The 18,510-nt window shown below is 52.9% G+C and overlaps 1 protein-coding gene across 6 annotated transcripts in view; it reads left to right on the top strand.

Moving 5' to 3' along the window:
• Positions 1-18,431, top strand: part of PUSL1 (pseudouridine synthase like 1) — an 85,289-nt gene extending 66,858 nt beyond the window's left edge. For all 6 annotated transcript variants that reach the window (XM_075906655.2, XM_075906653.2, XM_075906654.2 and 3 more), the window contains exons 6-8: positions 6,497-6,551; positions 14,592-14,754; positions 17,743-18,431. In XM_075906655.2, coding sequence (XP_075762770.1) covers positions 6,497-6,551; positions 14,592-14,754; positions 17,743-17,774 — 250 coding nt within the window. In that variant the 3' untranslated portion in view covers positions 17,775-18,431. The remainder of the gene's footprint in view (positions 1-6,496; positions 6,552-14,591; positions 14,755-17,742) is intronic.
• Positions 18,432-18,510: the final 79 nt, after the last annotated feature.

The raw sequence follows: 18,510 nt of genomic DNA, 5'->3' as shown, positions 1-18,510 counted from the left end.
TCTCCCCTGGCTCATCTTTTCTTTCCCCAGCACTGCTCTGTCCAAGGTCCCTGCTAGCGGACAGCTAGGTCCTGCACTCCAGGGCAGGCGTGAGACTGAGCTCCCTTTACACTGCAGCCTGTCCTATAGGCCTAGCTAGGCTCTGATTGGCTGTCTCTTGCTCTCTTCTGATTGGGTGCCAGCCCTCTCCCAGATCTGTTTTAACCCCTTACATACCAGTATGGGGCAACGGCTTTGTCACAGAGGATAAGAGCTTCCTCTAAGACAATTTCTAAGAGCATCCGGTCTGGACTGGTGCGCCATCTCGTCCAGTTTCTTGTCTCCAGCCGTGGTTGGTGCCAGTTATGTCAAAGACACAGGCCTTGCAATTGGCACTTCTGATCTCACCTGTTCCCAAATCACACTGGCAAGAGCCTGGCTTCTGCCACACAACAGGAAGGTTTATCCAGGCCCTCACCTTGCGCCTCTGTTACGGCAACACACTTCTCCCTGCGCGTGGCAAACGCCGCCCCGTCCCGCTCCAATCCATTCAGGACGCTGCTGCGAAGATTTTCGAAGCCTGTTGCTTTGCCGTGTCGCCCTTCTCTTTGCAACTACCCCTTCGCCGGTGGATGCATAAGCTGCTTGTCTTGGCAAGGCCCTTTCCCGTCTCTCATTCGCCGCCATGAGGCAGACTCCCACCGCCAGCTGGCCCAGGATCCCCGCCTTCCTTCCCTGAGGGCTTGGTTGAAAAATGGAACCCCTTTTGTGCTTTCTTCTGTGGAGGGATGGAAAATCCTGTTCAATTCGCTAACTGGTTAAACATTAAGTCTAACTGGTTAACTGATTAAACGGAGGCAGGAGGGCTGTGGCCTGTGCCATGGGCAGGGGCTGCTTCAGCCTGTCTGCTTCTGGGCTGCAGGCTCCCAGCTTGCACAGGGCAGGAAGCAGCAGCTGGTGAGTGGTGGGGCTACCCCCCCAACTAACGGTTAACCATTACCTGGTAAGCCTCACCCACTAAGAGTGATGCTTACCGGGGGCTACGTCTATACTGCAGCCTTCTTCCACAAAAGCTTGTGCAAATGAAGCGCGGAGTAGAATATCGCTGCGCTTCATTTGCATAATGAATTAGCAGCCGTTTTTGCGCAAGAGGCTGTTGCGCACAAAGGAGCTGTGTAGACGGCTTATTTTTGCGCAAAAACCCCCTCTTGCGCAAGAACCGTTCGTCCTCATTTTTTCAGGAAGAACGGCTCTTGCGCAAGAGCGGGGTTTTGCGCAAAAAGGAGCCGTCGACATGGCTTGGTTTTGCACAAAAGCCTGTTGCGCAAAAACAGCTGCTAATTAATTATGCAAATGAAGCATGACGATATACTACTCCACGCTTCATTTGCATAAGCTTTTGTGGAAGAAGACTGCAGTATCGACATAGCCCAGATAACTGGTTAACCAGTTACCCTTTCACATCCCTATTCCTGTGCTGGCCTGTTGTCTGGTGCATCTCCCCATAAACATCCACAAAATTAATGACTTATCCCCCTTAAGACTCTCCTCTCCTGTAGTGCCTACAAAAACTCGACAATGTGTTGACCAGCACTGTCTCGTGGTTTTCTTGTACTTCCCCATCAGTCTGTATCTGTCTGTTTCTTCTGGTCTTATACATAGATTATTAGCTCGGTGGGGACAAGGTTGTACAGCACCTAGCAAAATGGGGCCCGGTCCATGACAGGGCTCCTAGGTGTTGCAATACCGCTACTGCTACTGATTATCCTTCCAAAACCCTGGCCCGATTTGGGTTTTTTTAGTATGCATTCTTCTAACTCTGTCTAGTCTTGTTACTCCTATCAATGCCTAATGTCCTTTTAATTCTGCTAACCTTCTGGTGTCGATTAAATCTTGTGGCAGTGAGTTCCACCGGCTACTTTTTGATCAGGTTTGAATTTGCCACTTTTCAAACTTGCTGACCATCCCCTTGTGTGTCTGTGTGTCATGACACAGGGTCATATTGGTTTCTGATCAGCTCTTCTCCTAGCACATTCATTATTTTGCCTGCCTCTGCCATGACCCCTCTTAACTGACTGTCTCTTCTTAACTCCTTGCCACACTGCTTCACTGCTAGCTGCAGAGCAAGCCACTGTCAGTACAACTGCCACCTTCATTTCCCATCTCTGACTCCATTCAGGTGAAAACTTTGGCCAAGGGCAAGTGACGGATCCGGAAAAAGAAGCCGCTCTGGGCTGCGGTGGAAAAATCAGCTTCTGGCCGTGGAGTTGACGTTGGTGTCATTATTAACCATTGATTCTAACCCTTCAAACCCTGCGACTTCCAGATGCCTAGAGTAAAATTGTGCATAAGGGCCGCCATGCCTGCTGTTAAATAATAGTGCTTCAATTAAGGCCCATTTTGCATCTGCTGCAGAAGAGTGCGTTTTGTGCGTCCTCTTGGGAGATGTCTGTTTGGGTTACATCAGACGAACAAGCCTCACGAATCCCCTGTCCCCTCCCCCCGCCTCCTGAACAGAAGCTGCATAATTGCGGCAAACGCCAAAAGCAATTGTGGCGTCGGAGACGGGGGAGGAGAGGCTGGTTTTGTGCGAATTTAGTGCTTTTGAAAGTAGCAGGCCCATCCGCTCGGTATGTGTGTGGAGAGTGGGGGTCGGCAGCCATGGGTAAATGCTGGGCAAGTCTCCTCCACCTCGATATACCTGGATCCAAAGCCCTGATCTAAAAATCCTTCCCTCGCCATTCACAGAATCATAGAATCATAGAACTGAAAGAGACCTCAGAAGGTCGTCAAGTCCAGCCCCCTGCTCTAGGCAGGACCAATTCCAACTAAATCAACCCAGCCAGGGCTTTGTCAAGCCGAGACTTAAACACCTCTAGGGATGGAGACTCCACTACTTCCCTAGGTAACCCAATCCAGTGCTTCACCACCCTCCTAGTAAAATAGCTTTTCCTAATATCCAACCTGGACCTCTCCCACCACAACTTGAGACCATTGCTCCTTGTTCTGCCATCTGTCACTACTGAGAACAGCCTCTCTCCATCCTCTTTGGAACCTCCCTTCAGGAAGTTGAAGGCTGCTATCAAATCCCCCCTCACTCTTCGCTTCTGCAGACTAAACAGACCCAAATCCCTCAGTCTCTCCTCATAAGTCATATGCTCCAGCTCCCTAATCATTTTGGTTGCCCTCCGCTGGACCCTCTCCAATGCGTCCACATCCTTTTTGTAGTGGCGGGCCCAGAACTGGACACAATACTCCAGATGTGGCCTCACCAAAGCCGAATAAAGGGGAATAATGACATCTCTGGATCTGCTGGCAATGCTCCTCTTAATGCAACCTAATATGCCATTAGCCTTCTTGGCTACAAGGGCACACTGTTGACTCATATCCAGCTTCTCATCCACTGTAACCCCCAGGTCCTTTTCTGCAGAACTACTACTTAACTGGTCGGTCCTCAGCCTGTAACAATGCTTGGGATTCTTCTGTCCCAAGGGCAGGACTCTACACTTGTCCTTGTTGAACCTCATCAGATTTCTTGTGGCCCAATCCTCCAATTTATCTAAGTCATTCTGGACCCTATCTCTGCCCTTAAGCGTATCTACCTCTCCCCCCAGCTTAGTGTTATCCGCAGACTTGCTGAGGGTGCTGTGTGGAGCCATTCTAGCCGCGAGGTCTCTGCCAGTGCGCCTTGTTCTTAGCCTGGCGCCATGGCCGCTGATCCAGTTCTGAACGCTCACACAGCACCGTGCCTGCAGCCCCCCTGCTGTTCCAGGCATCCCGTCCGCACATCGGGGCCCTGCCCTCCTTGACACCTGTGTCCTGCGTGGCCCCGATGGTGCAGCGGAGCCGTGTGCGAGGCTGGGGAGGTTCGAGGAGGCGCGCTGGTTCTGCAGCTGTTGAGCATTGAATTGGAGCTAGCTCGAGGAGGTTGCTGCCCTTTAAAGTGGATCGGCAGGGATCAGCCGCCCGGTGCAAATAAAACGTCTGTTTCCCAGCCCACGTGGAGCCTCCTGGCCCACGGGCAGCACCTGTGTGGAGCATCCTTGAGCCAAGCTAAGGCACGTCATCCCCCAGCCCAGCTGGCTGAGGCACGACATCCAGGCACATGCGAGTGCTTGTGAAACTGACCAGATTTTCCCCACAGCTGGCCCACCTCGTAAAAGCTTCCTCCTGCCAAGTGTGCCTGGCCATCGCCTCCCCCCTGGCCCAGACCTGCTTTGTTTTGGGGCTTTTTAAGGTTGTGTGACTTGGTGAGGGGCGGGCGAATTTCAGGCTGTCAGGGGAACGTGTCCCACCTGAAAGGGCAGGAAAAGAATCTCCCAACAGAATCCCCAGCCCGCCGCCGGCTTCCTCAAAAGCGACATAGGCTCAGCCACCCCCTGGCACTCCCAAAGCTGGTAAGAAAGAGAAAGAATCTTAGCCCTGACACAGGGAGGCTACTGCCCAAGGGCAGGGCCAGATGAAGGGGGATTCCAACCCTTTTCACTGACTGATGGGGCTGTAGCCCCTGCTGTGAACAGGAGATTCAATTTGCACCCGCGTTGCTTTACCACCCCCCCAAGCAGTGACCGTGTCTCTGCTGCCAAGTGGCATCGCCAGGCTGTGCAGCTGCGTCTGGGGCTGAAGCCAGTAGTGATCCTGCTCTTCAGTAAGAAGACTCGGTCGTAGGGCTCCCTGTAGCTGCCCCCTTTGAGGAGTGTCGGCCGCACGTGACTCACTGGGGTGCTTTTCCGGGGATTGCAACCATGGTACCACCTGTGCTTGCCTCCTGGGGGGCCAGGGCAGCTCAGAGCAGAGGGGGAGGCAGTAAGCTGCAGGTCAGGATTGAGGTGCGTCGGCTCGTTCTGTTCTGCAGTGCCAGGAAAAAACCAAAACGTCTCTATAGGAGCACTAACGCTGAGATCCAAACCCTTCTTTCCCCCCACGGGCCCCAGCCAAGCACAGGCTTCCTCTGTAAGCGGAAACCTGGTGGGCAAGTCTGGTGAGTGCCAGCCAGGAGGCCTGGAAACAGGACCGGTGTGTGTGTGTCTCTTCTCCTTCCCAAGGTTTAAGAAGATTCTGAGCGGAATTGTTCCTCCTTAATCTCGCCTCCCCCGAAGCCCGTTTAGTCTTTTGTTTCATCCACATGAAGTTAAACTGACAGGCTGTGTCTAGACTGGCAAGTGTTTTTGCAAAAAACTTGCCAGCTGTCTACACTGACCGTTTGAATTTCCACAAGAACACTGACTTCCTGCTTTCTGAAATCAGTGCTTCTTGTGGAAATACTATGCTGCTCCCGTTCGGGCAAAAGTTCTTTTGCGCAAAGCTTTTGTGCAAAAGGGCCGGTGTAGACAGCTCAGATTTGTTTTGCGCAAAAAAGCCCCGATGGCGAAAATGGCGATTGGGGCTTTTTTGCGGAAAAGTGCGTCTAGATTGGCCACGGACGCTTTTCTGCAAAAAGTGCGTTTGTGGAAAAGCGTCCGTGCCAATCTAGACGCTCTTTTTCGCAAATGCTTTTAACGGAAAACTTTTCCATTAAAAGCATTTGTGGAAAATCATGCCAGTCTAGACGCAGCCACTCTGTTTTAGGGCACAGAGAGATTGAGGGAGAGGCCGGGGCTCAGCCCTGCTCGCTGGAGGGGGCAGAGAGGCCACTTGTCCGCAGTTGCCATTGAGGAGCGAAGGGAAAGAGTCGTGGTGCCTGCATGAGCCATGGACCTGCAGTGCCTTTCCCAGATGATGGTACTGCTCAGCCCAAACCCGCCGCACCTGCTGCCCCTCCCCACCTCTGCAGCTGCCCCTCTTTCCAGTTTGTCACCAGGCAGAGAGCACCTGCCAGGCAGGTTGCAATTTGCATGTGGTGGTTCTGCAATTAGGGCAGATGCCGAGGGCAGGAGAGGAGAAACCTCTTCCCATCCCCACCCACATGAGGCCAGCCAGAGCCTGGCCGACGCACTTTGTGCACATTGGGTGTACACCAGGCCCTCGCGTCTGCTGCGTGCAGCCTGGAGTTGCTGCTGCAGGTCGTGCTTCCTCTGAGCTCCATGCGGGAGAAGATTGCTTTGGGTAGGGTGCAATGCGTGACCCATGCAGCCCTGATCTGCCCTGCCTGGTCTGGCACCATCTGTCTTCAAAGCAGCATTTCAATTCCCTCCCCCTCTCCCCCGACAAAGTTTTTAGAGTCTCCTTTATTTCAGTCAGTGCTGTTTCTCTTACTTCAGGACTGTAACATTTGCCCACATGGCCTGTGAAATTGCTCGTCTTTTGCAGACATTTCCAGCCAGCGGAGCTCTCTGTGGCTTCGCTCCCCGTATCGCTGACTGTTTGCAGGTTCCGCATAGTTCCCCCGGCATCTGGGCCCGGTAGGAAGCTACCGTATCGCTGCTGCTGTGGAGATTAGGGCGGCCCCTTTACATCAGTTTAAACTTACGTCTTTGCATTGATTCACCTGCCTGCATGGAATTGGCTGGTGATGTCTGGGGCTGTGGGGCCCTGGTTTGAGAGAATTTTAAAAACGGATCTTTGTTTCTTTTTCTAGGGGACTGCAGTTCTGGGAGCTAGAATTCAAGAGCAGATCTTTCCTCTACAGGCAGGTACGGTGCAGTGGTATTCAGCTCTATCCGCCGTCAGCCCCTTCCACCCAAGGATCTCAAAGCACTTGACAAGCACTAAGCAAACTTTGCTACACCCTTGGGGGGAGGGGTTCTTCCCTCTTTTACAGATGGGGAAACTGAGGCAAGGAGGTGCAGTGAATCCATAGCCGTCGGAACTAGAACCCAGATGTTGTTATTTCAGCATTAGGCCAGTAGAACCGGAATCTCTACATTTGCTTCTGAAATGACTGAAGGCAGGAGTTCTGATTTTCTCCAAGCTGCCCTGTCTTAGCCCTGCAGTGTGAGTGGTTGCCTCCAATAGCCAGGCCAGTGGTGGGCAACCGGTGACCCTGGGGCTGCCCACAGCCCATCGGGGTTCTGTGTGTGGCCCACGAGACATTTTGTTTACCATTGCCCACGGGCAGGGTTGCCAGATTCTGCTGGTTCCATCCATGTAGGTTTTTTTCCTGCCTGTATGACTAACGTGACATGCGTGTAAATCCAGGACACGGGAAGTGAGGTGCGTGCTGATTGCACACAGCATTGATTGAGAGCCGGGCGCTCCCTCTGCAGCCAATCAAAGCGCTGCGATGGCTCAGTTGGCCCAATTCGCAAATTCTAGGTACGCCAGCGCAGTGAGCAAAACTCCCCTCTCCGGGAGACAGTCCTGGTTCTGACAATCTTGCGGTCCACTAAAATGAAGGAGGGCCACTCCTGCGGGCCACTAGCCTGGGTTGCCCCTCGCTGAGCCAGGCAATCGCACACCTTGTTATGGTGCTTAAAGAGGTCAGTCTGGATTTTCACTTGTGTTTTGGATCATGCACTGCGGCACAGGACTATACAAAGGAAAAGCTCTGGTGTACCAGGTAGGTTCTTTCCCAGAGAGATTATTCTCTGCTGCAGGGTTGTTCCCTCCTCTGCCCTGTCCTCTAGCTTTGTCCTGGCTTCTTTGAAATGACTCAGGAGTGGGGTTTTCAACACCCTACCCTCTCATCCCCCCTAGGACTCCGCACTTTAATGGGGCTCGTTGTTAGGAAAAGGTTGGTTTGGTGGGGCTCATCCTGGCCATAGCCAGGGGCCAGGGGGTCTATTTCGCGGGAGCAATAAGTGGCTGTTTTGGATGCCGTTCCAGCAGACCGGCTTCGTTTTCACCCTGGGTGGAGCAGCTTCGGCTGCCAGCGTCCAGCCACTGAGCCGCAGCGGGTCGAAAGGGCGTGGGAGGGATTTCTTCCCGCCCATTCCGTGTTCCTGGGAAGGGCTATTCAGAGAGAGATTCTGCTTCCCCCATGCTCCCTCACAACCCAGCTCTATCTAATGCAGCCTGCCACGCCAGCCTGCCCCAGCCCTGCAGAAACCCCACTCAGCTCGGTACCCGGTGCAGCGGCCCACGCCAGCTGCATTTGGCAAGGTGTGTCTTTGAGGCAGGCAGACCTGAAACACAGTGAGAGTCACAGCAGGCAGCGACCTCTAGTGGGGAAAATGTAAAATGGTGTGTGTCTGGAAGGGGCCTTTCTTCACTCAGGGTATGTCTACACCATAGAGTTTTGTCGGAAAAACGGCCATTTTTCCGACCAAACCTGAGTTACGTCCACACTGCAATCGATAGTAAATCGAAAGAACAGAGGGGTTTTCCGGCGTTGGTAATCCTCTTTCTACGAGGAAGAAGCCTTTTTCTGAAAGAGCTCTTTTGGAAAAAGGCATGTATGGATGGGGAAGAGGGAGTTCTTTTGGAAGAAGAGAAAAGAGGAAAAAGCACAGGTGCCCTGGTGGCCACTCCATCCGTAGTAATCACCAGGGCTCGACAAATAATGTAATCTACTTGCCCATGGCGAGTAGATTACAACCTGTAAGAGCCGGTGCAGAGAGATCTGCACATATGCAGAACGCAGAACGGCACGGCTGGCGAGCCCTGGTAATCACAGATTATTTGTGAGAGCGCGTCCATTCAGTGTAGACTCTATCTTTCAAAAAAGCAGATCACTTTTTCGATGTGCGTTTGTGTGTGGACGCTCTCTTTCAGAAGACGTTTTTTCAAAAGCTCTCTTCTGAAAAAAGGTTCTTCCAAAAGAAGCCTGCAGTGTAGACATACCCTCACACCTGGCTTGTTTTGTCCCTGCTGAAATGTCAGAGCTTAGCAAATAGACAGGGAGGTGACCGAGCTGGGTTTGCCCAGGGCAGATCCATAAAACTTATCAGTGACCTGTTTGCCTTCTGACTCTTCAAGATTGATGGGCTAAGACACACCCCCAAATTGCTAACTGCCTTGGAAGGGGCAGGCTTGATTGGATTAGTGAGAAAGTGGTGGTGCTTTGTCTTCATATAAATAACTCCTTGCTTGCTTGACCTGTGTGTGGGTTTAACGAGGACAAACCTGATTAGTTGCTCAAGGGATTTCAGTTCACCCCACTGGAAAGGCAACCTCCTGGATAATTGTTTCCTGCTCTACATTTATAGGGTTGCACTTAGCTCTCTGTGGGGGGTCACTTTGCATTTGTTTTTTCATTTTTTTTATAGACACAAACTGTCTAATACAACAAATAGAAACATAACTCAGATGTTAACCCTACCCTTCCGGTCTGTGTGGGCATAACCAATTGCACATAGTGGACTTGTGTTTGCACGACAGCTGTTTGCACAAGTAAGCGTGTCAGCCGGGTTTGACCTGATTCCCTCATACAGACTCCATCCGCGTTCAGGCGTTGCTGATAAAATCAGCTGGGTGGCCAAAATCAGAGGTGGGACGGGAGCCGGATACGAGAGCGACCCCGCCAGGAGGTGATGAGAGTTACAAGTTCAACCCACAAGCAAGTGCTGCGTCAGTAGCATGTTACCGGGTCCAACTCCAAATGTCAATGTGACTCCCCATCCCCACAATGTGTGACACGCAGGCAGAAAACTAGATCTGGTGTCTCCCCAGAACCTGCACGGTCACTTCCCACTCAGGGCCAGGGAGACTGACAATCACAAAGCTCCAGCAGCGCTGAGGAGGAATGGCTGGTCACTGCCAGGATGTTGCACCAGGAGCTGCTGTGCATTAGGTTAGTCCCAGTGCCTGCCCACTGGCTGTCACGCCTGGCCCTCCCGCTCTGCTCCCTGCCACCCCAGAGGTAGCTGCATTGCAGATCGCAGGGCTGCTGGCTGGGCGGGCATAGATAGGAGGAGCATTTTGTGATGCAAACTGCTAGAGAAATTGGAGTTGTATCGCTTGTATCAGGAGATCCCTCCTTTTTAGATGACTTGCAAATGTGGAAATAAAACTGTCACCCCCCCCAACCCATTTTATTTCTTTAGCATCTTTAAAGGTGCCACCCAATCATGAAACCAGAAATCTCAGGCATATGGAGTCTGGTTTTGCTGGAGAAGTCGAAACCCTGAGTTGGGACTGCCTTTCCCGTGGGCAGGAAAACAAGGGATGCAGTCCCAATCACTTCCCACTGAACCTTCTCTCCTGCTGTTTGCTCCTGTTAGGAGCTGGCCACCCAGGTTTGGAACCCGCTCCGTTGCTTCCCTCTGTATTTTCCTGAGGATCACCAAGCCCTTTGCACACTAAACTTCTCACAGGCAAGTTGACTTGTCTACACCATGCAGTCATCAGGACCCAGACCTCCTGACTGCTCTTCCCCAGCTCTGGAGCTCCTGGCTGCTCTAACCACTAGGAATTCTAACCGCTAGACAATCTCTTTGCCAGACAGCACTGCCCCTAGTAGTGTATTGCCAGCAGGGCTTGTGGTGGGACTTAAAAGTGTTTCATCCTGACTGCAGCCTCATGGGAAAGGCACAGCGCACACATGAAGTATGCCAGTGGCAAGGAGATTAGAGCTAGGAGTCTAGTTTCAGAATAAGTTCATCAGTATACTGGGGGGAGAAGGGCTTGGGAGATGATCGTGCAGCCTAGCTAGCAAACTCAGCCTTGCTCAGTCGGTGCTGCAGAAGTCCCAGCTCAGAGGCTGCCAGACTCTAGTTCTGGAAGCACTGTCCGGAGAAAGGAGCTTTCATCAGCCCTGCTCAGAAGGGAGGTGCTGAGTTTTTTCTTGGCTCTGTTGGCAAGAGGGAAAGGTCAGGCTGTGGGCAGCCCCTGAAGATGATGTTCAGAAAGTGCTGGTGTCTTTTGTTGCTGCAGCAGGGTGTACTGCAGAAAGGGCAGGGCTTTGTGGTTTTGTTTTGCCTTTTTTTTTACAGTGGCAGGTCAGCTGTCTGCACTGCTTTTCCTGGAAGACACTATGGCTGACTGGAGAGCTGGTGGGATTATGGGATCTTAACTCAAGAAAGTGTAACCAGAGTAAATAAGAAGAGGGATCTTTGTAGATAAGATGTGATCAGCACTCCTAGGCATTGCCACAGTTCAAATACTCAATAATCATAACCCCCTTTTAACTCAAGTGCCTGCCAAACAGCTGGGAGAAAAGACCTTTCTGTTAAGGTTTAATCATCCTCCTGCCCCTCCAATTAAGGGCTGAAGAAGTCCCAACTCAGGGTTTTTGGCTTCTTCAGCAAAAACAGATTTGAGTTGCCTGATACTTCTGTTTTTCATTATTGGGACATAAAGACAGCGAGTGGGCAGGCACAGAGCTAACCCCGCTCTCATGAAATAGAGAGGGTCTTTAATAGCCAGCCAGGATCTTGGTTTTCAAGGGTTTGTACAAAAATCCGGCACACGCTTAGCAACCTGCAATTGAGTTGCTGCATGAAACCTCAGTTCATCCTGCTCTGATTCTGGATGGTGAAGGGAGACAAGATATTTAAACTCTTCTGCTAAGACAGCTCGGCCTTTGCCTTGGGCTGTAACAGGGAGAGAGCAGAGACTGTAGCCAGTGCAGAAGGCAATGAGAGGCAGCTTTTCGTAGCATGGATCCTGGAATCAGCCTCCCGTTGAGTCATGCGGGGGAAGGCGGTGGGGGAGCTGGGGAGGCAGCAGCTACATGACAGATGACAGGCTGTCAAGAATAGAAAAGGAAACAAGTAACTTTTTAGTGTCCTTTTTGCATAACACGGAAATGTCCGCTCCTAGCGGCCGAATGGTGCAGCCCAGTGGTCCCTGATGGTTCGCTCCCTTGAGCGGCATGAATTTTACTTATGCGCACCTGCATGGAGGCGATGCTCACCACGGAGCGGACACACGACGCAGCACCTTCATATGGTCGCAGACATGGCCCAGGACCCCGGCGTGTACAAAGGGAAGATAAAGATGGCCCTGCCCCCAAAAAGCTCTGTTATCTCGCGACCGCGGATCCTGTAGGCAGCTGTCGTTCCTACAAGGTGTGGGAATGGTTAGCCGTTAACCAGCAAACATCACCTTTCCGGGTGATGCTTCACCGGTTATAGTTTACTGGTGGACTGGAGCAGTCCCCGGTCTACTGTGGGCGGGGGGCTGCTCCAGCCCTCTGAGAGAAGGGGGCATGCAGCCCTCATCCATGGCGGGCCCAGCACACCCTGACAGGGGCGCTCCAGTGCAGCTGAGCAGTCCCTGTCCATGGCGGAGGTGAGGGGGGCTCTCCAGCCCGCCCTCCCCTGTTTGCACAGTTAACCAGGATTTTACAACCCTAGTTGCTACGCACACCCTGGCTGCTCTCCCTTTCCATGTCAGCTCCCTTTCCGTGAAGGAACTGTCAGGCTGTGGCCACTCGCAGTTAAACAGCGGCTGCAAGCGGACACTGGCTTCTGCTGCCCCGGCCTGAGTGCCTGGCCTGTCTGCAGAGAAGGAGGCTGCCGGCTTTGCAACAGGAGATGGGCATCATGGGAGCCGGAGGCCCCGGCGGATGCAAGTTCCAGTGGTGGTTCTGCAGCAGCTCCGCTGGCAGAGCCAGAGCGGGATGCGAGAGCAGAACAGGGTCGTCAGCAGGCAGATTGGTCCAAACCCCGGCTGCCGGCTGCTTTTCAATGATCCCAGGAGTCCCGGGTGACACTAAATGAGCAAATACATATCTAGTGTGATGTTAGATTGTTGTTTTCTCTGGGGTTTGGACCTTGACTCTGCCTAGACCAAGAAATTTGGACCTTGATAAAAAAATGATTTCCTACCCCGGCCTAGAAGATGCTCAGGTGAGGGGCATGTCAAGAGGACGGATGTGAGGGTCACATTTTCCATGTAGCACTGTCATCCTCCCAGCCTGGGCAAACTCACTGAGTGGCAGGAGCGGGGGGAGTGTTTGCTGCAGCTCAGAGGAGATGTTTGAAATATCAAATTGCCGGCTGCAGGGGCCATTTCCTCCTCTTCTGACTCACTTGGTTTTTGGCTTTTGAAGAGAGAAACAGGCTCCCGAGTCACCCCCGCCTGGAAACAACGGGGGTTGCGTAACTGGAGTGTGAAAGCCCAGCTCTGTCGCGTGCTCGTTAGTTTCCTGCTGCAGAGGGATGTGTGGGCGCGGCTGCACCTCGCCTCCGCTCAGCTCTCCGCCCATGCACACTCGCCAGACAGAGGCACGCTGCAAAGGGAGGGAACACAGGGGGCCTGGGAATTTCGCCGGCAGTTCACCCCCTTCCTCCCCTGGCCACTAGAGGTCACTGTGGGTGGCCGCCGCCGCTGCACAAGCAGGATGGACGCATGGAGCAGCAAATCAGAGCAGAGCTGCTCCCTGCCCGCCCCGTCCGCCATCACTGCAGTGCAGTGTCCTGCCCCCTGCAGGCTGGAGATGGGGGCAGCTGCTGGAGCTCAGCAGGGGATAGTGGGAGCAGGGGCCAGGTGTGAGGGAGGGCGTCATACAGGTGGGCTCCCAGGGGCTGTCTACACTGCAGCGTAAGCCCAGGGTTTGCCTTCAGCCCCTCGTCTGTCCACACACGCTGCTCAGGCCCAGGACCCCATGGGAGCTGGGGCTCCACGCCTGGATTGCAGCCCTATTGCTTTGCAGTGTAGACTCCAGACTCATGCATGGTCCCATGGGACAGTCGAGTTTGGTGACCAGTTGTTTTGCCGCCGGACCCCCTGGACAAAGGGGCTAGAGCAGCTATGTGCTGGGAGGGTACTAGGAAGTCTGGGCTGGGTATGGTTGAACTTGGGCCTGATGGTGGTGCCCTGGTTTCAACGATTCCTAACCCAGGGACACTCAAGCTCTCAGAGAACAAACCCAGGGCCTGTGGACTCCAGGTCTCCTAACCCCACAGACAGACCCGGTGAGCGAAAAGAGCACAGCCAGAGGGGGTGTGGGGCTCCAGGCTGCAACGTCCAGTCCAGCCCAGGTGTGTATGGACAGAGTCAGGGCTCTTTGCGGTGAGGGGGTCTCACAGCCTGGGGTTGTCTACACAGCCCTAGCGCGCTCACGGCTGAGCCTAACCGCTGACTCGGGCTTGGCTGTGGGGCTGCAAAGCTGCAGTGTGGATGTTCGGACTCAGGCGGGGAGCCTGGGCCCTGAGACCCCATGATGGGGAATGGGGGAGGGCCCCAGACCTGGGCTCTTGCTCGAGCCTGATCGTCTCCACTCCAGTTTTACAGCTTCCTGAGCCCAAGTCAGCTGACATTGGCCGGTGCAGACAAACCCAGCGAGTCCATGTCAGGAATGAGTCCCTGGAATTGGCATCTCGGTAAAGAAACCAAGCATAGACGGGAGCTTGGAATCCCTCTCCAAGGGCCTGAGCCCTCTTAGTCCTGTGCTGTATGCTGGGTATCCAGCTCCAGGCACTAAGCACGCGCTTCCCTCCTCAGCTAAGGCCGTGCCTCTGTCCGGACCCAAAGGGCACTGGAGTGAGGGGTGCAGTGGGCACTAAGAGCTGCCAATCCCTTTATGACGTGACCTTCCCCAGCTGCCTTGGCAGGGAGATGCCACAGACACCGTTGGCGCAAAAAATACCCGCAGAAGCCGCAGAGACACAACATGTCCTGATCTTCCTCTGAGCTCCAGGCTTACGTTACTGGTTGGCAGTGTTGGGATGTCTTCGCAACCTGACTTGCCAGTATGACCTGCAGGGCTGGGCCCGTCCCTCCATATGTTGATTCCCTGGCCCTAGTCGTTACAGGACGTTACATGCCCCTGGGCCTTGCTAGTTTACCTCAGGTGCAGGGCAGAGGGTTTTCACAGTATTTCTAAACCGGATTCTCTGTTGTTTCAGGTACGCAGGATGGTAGGGGCTCTGGTAGCAGTTGGCCGAGGCAGGCTCGCCCCATACCACATAAAGGAACTATTAGAGATTAGAGACCCATTGGCTTATCCACTAAGCACCATGGCTCCGGCAGCTGGACTCTTCCTAAAATCTGTGGAGTATGCCGAAGCTGGTGAGTGAACCTACGGGGTGCCGGTAAAAGGGGACACCGAGCATCGCAAGACTCCTTCACAAGCATCAGATCCGCCTCTAATGGCAAGACTGGGGAAGGTCCCTGCTGCCTTCAAACACCTCACAGGCCATTTACAGCCACTTTCCAGCAAGTGTCCACTTCATAATGGCCATTCACTGCAAAGCCACGTCGTTGATGGCTCTCTTTCCTGCTCCATTTCCTCCTTTGGTAAAACGTTCATAATAATGTTGGCAAAGGGTTTTGAGGTCCCTGGAGGAAAGATGCCGTATCAGTACAAATGAACTAATGAAGCTTTCTTATACCCACATAGTATGGTCATTTTGATGGTGAGATTGAGGCCCAAGGAGGTATAGCAAGTTGCTTATGGTTACAGACCAACTCTGTGGCCAACCAAAGACTAGAACCTAATAACTTTGATACCTGGTCCCCTGCCTAACTACCTGGCTCCTTCCCTCCCAGAAAAAGGAACAGAACCCAGTGTTCTAGACCTAGGTCTTGTCTATAATTTCCAGACGACCGATGCTCCAGTTTCATTCCGATTTCGTTCCAGGTTTGATTTAGCAGGTCTAGTAAAGGCCTGCTAAATCAAATGCTGAAGGCACTCATGTCCATGCTACTCCTTGCAGTCATGAGGAATAAGGGAAGTTGACGGGAGAGTTTCTCCCCTCAACCTTCTGCTGTGGGGCCGCCCCAGAAAATCGATGTAAGGTACGTCGACTCCAACTATGCAGTTGTCATAGCTGGAATTGCATATCTTACCTCAATTTTCTCCGCCAGTGTAGAACAAACCCCAGGCTCTTGCACTGATGAGTGGATCTGCTTCACTCTTCAGATCCTTAATAGTGGATGGAGAAGGTTGGGGGGTGCTTGCATCGTCATTTCCACTTCTCACTGGGCTGTTACGACAGAGAACCTATCATCATAAGGCCCGTTACCTCGCTTGCCCAGAACACAGGTGGTCCGTGTGATCATAGCTTGTTATTTCAAGTGCTGCTTGATGAAGTTAAAAATAAAATCAATCTCTCTCTTGTAAGAGTATAAATAAATACAGGACGAAATTCATATCCCCTGTCAGAAGGGAGGAGCATTCGTGTTTTGAACAATAAAAGTCATTTTATTGCCAGCAGAATGTGACACCATGACATCTTGCAGGGGCAAAGAATATTGTGTTTCTAAATCAAATGCAGCCTCTGTGTTAGTGGCTCATTAAAGGGAACAAATGAAATCCTTGCTGTAACCACACTTACAGGTTGAACCTCACTAGTTCCGCATCCTTGGGACCTGACTGGTGCTGAACCAGAGAACTTACCGAACCATGGGAGGTCGATATTGTCTAGCAGCTTCCGCACTTCCGCTGCTTCCTGGGCTCTTAGCAGACCTTTAGGGGTAAATTAGCGCTAAATAACAGCACAGAACACTGAGAGCCAGGACTGGCAGCTATAAACAAACTTTATGAGACCATAGGAAATGTGGCGACACGCATGATACGTGAACATCTGGCTAACTAAAATCCTGCTGGATTACAGATGTTGCCAGACCAGAGAGTGCCGGACTAGAGAGGTTCAACCTGTACTTGCTTCTGACAAGCTCAGTGCTAAGCTCTAAGAGAGAAGGATTTTGAGCCACCGCTCTGACAGCTACAGTAACACAGTACCTAGTGGAGTTACTTCCTCGATAGCTCTCACAGCCCTTTACAAAGGTGTGTGTTATTGTCCAGGCTTTGTCGCTGGGGAAACTGAGGCATGGCGCAGCAAACCCAAATTTGCCCATGGTCCCATAGGAGCCATGGCAGACGCCTGGATTAGAACTCAAGGGTCCTGACAGCTGCACAGCACTGGGCCCGACCTGGCCAGGTCACCGTTGAGGGCACAAATGATGATGGGGCGTGGGAGTATGGGGAAGCTTTTGTAACTGGTGAGCTTCCTGGGTAGCAAGAGGCCTTCGGCCTCCAGAGCTGTCCCTAGGCACAGGGCAGCGGCAGTAAATAGAGGGGTGGGGAACCTGTTTGGGGGCAGAGGCCGCTGATCCACAGAAAAATCAGGTGGGGCGTGCGGGGGGGGGTTGCACACAAGTGAGGAAAAACCCCCCTTCACGGTCCTGGCTCCCGACTGAGGAGGAGAAAGACTCTCCCCATGTTCCCTCACACGCCAGAGCCTGGGGGAGTGGGGCAGGCTAGTAGATTTTGTGTGCTCCAGCCCTCAGACTCCCCAATGTTCAGGGTGGAGAGCCCTGAGCCTTGGGGGCCAGATCCAGGCAAACCGGGGGCCGAATGTAGGCCTCCCCCCAGGCCTTAAATTCCCCACCCCTGAAATAAATGAAAATAAATTCCCTTCTTGCAGTGGAGGGCGCACTTTCTTCTGGTTCTTGGTAGGGCTCCCGTGTCCCTGGAATGGGCTCCCCATGAGCCACTGGCCCTCGCTTCAACTTGCTGTAGATGCTTCCTCTCCGCTTTCGCCAGGGATTCACTCAGCTCGAACTTAGGGGCCTTAACAAACACCGACCTTCCCTCTCAGCTAGCGCCACTGGGCCTTCCTGGGCTCGCTCCATTTCAGCCAGGCCTTGCTAAACCTGTCCAGGCTCCCCTGGCCTCTGGTAAACTGGCGTTACGTTTCCTCCCCCACCACACGAGACGAGGGCCTCCTTTGATTTTTCTTGGCGGTACAAGAGCAAGATTTAGGGAACAAAAAAAGCAGGGAAACAAAAGCGCAATGCAGCCAGCATGGAGACACAGCAGAGCTCTTGGGCAGGCCTTGAAAGTGCTGCGGCTTGTCGTTTTTGGCCCGGTCGAATGGCACATCTCCCAAGAAGTTCTGGCTGCAGCGCCTCCCCCCCCCAAGCCATCTGCCCGTGTTTATGGGGACGGAGCCCAGGCAGGAAATGAAGAAACATAGAAACTTAAGTGCTTTCAGGTGGGCCTGAGGTTTTCTTTCTTTCCACATCAATGTTTTTCCCTCTTTTTCCTCACAGATGTGGAGACGGAAGATAACGCAGCAAAATAGCGGCTCTGTGAGACGTGCAGCCGTGGCTGAAAGAACTTGGGAGGGGAGGGGTCTGCAGTGGAAATTTCCAGAACTCTCTGTATGGCTGGGGCTCAGTCAACCTCATTCATTGTGGCTGGAGGCATCTCCACATCATTTGGCCACGGGCTGCCCAGGTGGCAGGAGCGGTAACTAGGCAACAGACAACTGGCTGGTTTGTCGATTCTGTGCTACTTGGGGCAATGCACAGGCGCCACACCTGCATACTGGCTTCCCCTCGCCTCCACTAACATGCCGGGAAGGGAACTGTGGGTGTGGAGGGGGGGGCGTCTCTTCCCCAAGACCTAGACCCAAAATGGGATCAGACCACAGTAGGCAAATCTCTTATCTCCCCTCTTCTGTGTAAGCTCTGTTGTTTTGCAGTTTAGCACGAGAGAGAGTCATTTCTGTACGTACCATTAAGGCTGCGCTTGACTTATGGGACAGTTGTCAACGACTTGCCGCTGAGGTGTGGATAAGCGGTGGCAAAACATCGCGGCAAAGCAGTAATGGACCTTTGTGTTCGTTTGGAAAAGCCAGCAAAGACGTAGTTGTTTACGGAAAAAAAAGCCCCGGCCAGAATAAAGAGACACATACGCAAGTAGTCCTTTATGCTGGCTAATATATTTGCTAGCCAGACCGTTTGCTGTAACTGTGTAATGGTTATTCATGCGTGGGGCTGACAATGGGATCCCCAGTCACCCAAGGCTAACCGTGG

Source organism: Pelodiscus sinensis, chromosome 24, assembly GCF_052426305.1.
Source record: "Pelodiscus sinensis isolate ZL-2025 chromosome 24, ASM5242630v1, whole genome shotgun sequence".
Lineage (NCBI taxonomy): Eukaryota > Metazoa > Chordata > Testudines > Trionychidae > Pelodiscus > Pelodiscus sinensis.
This window is presented reverse-complemented; position numbering and strand designations above follow the sequence as displayed.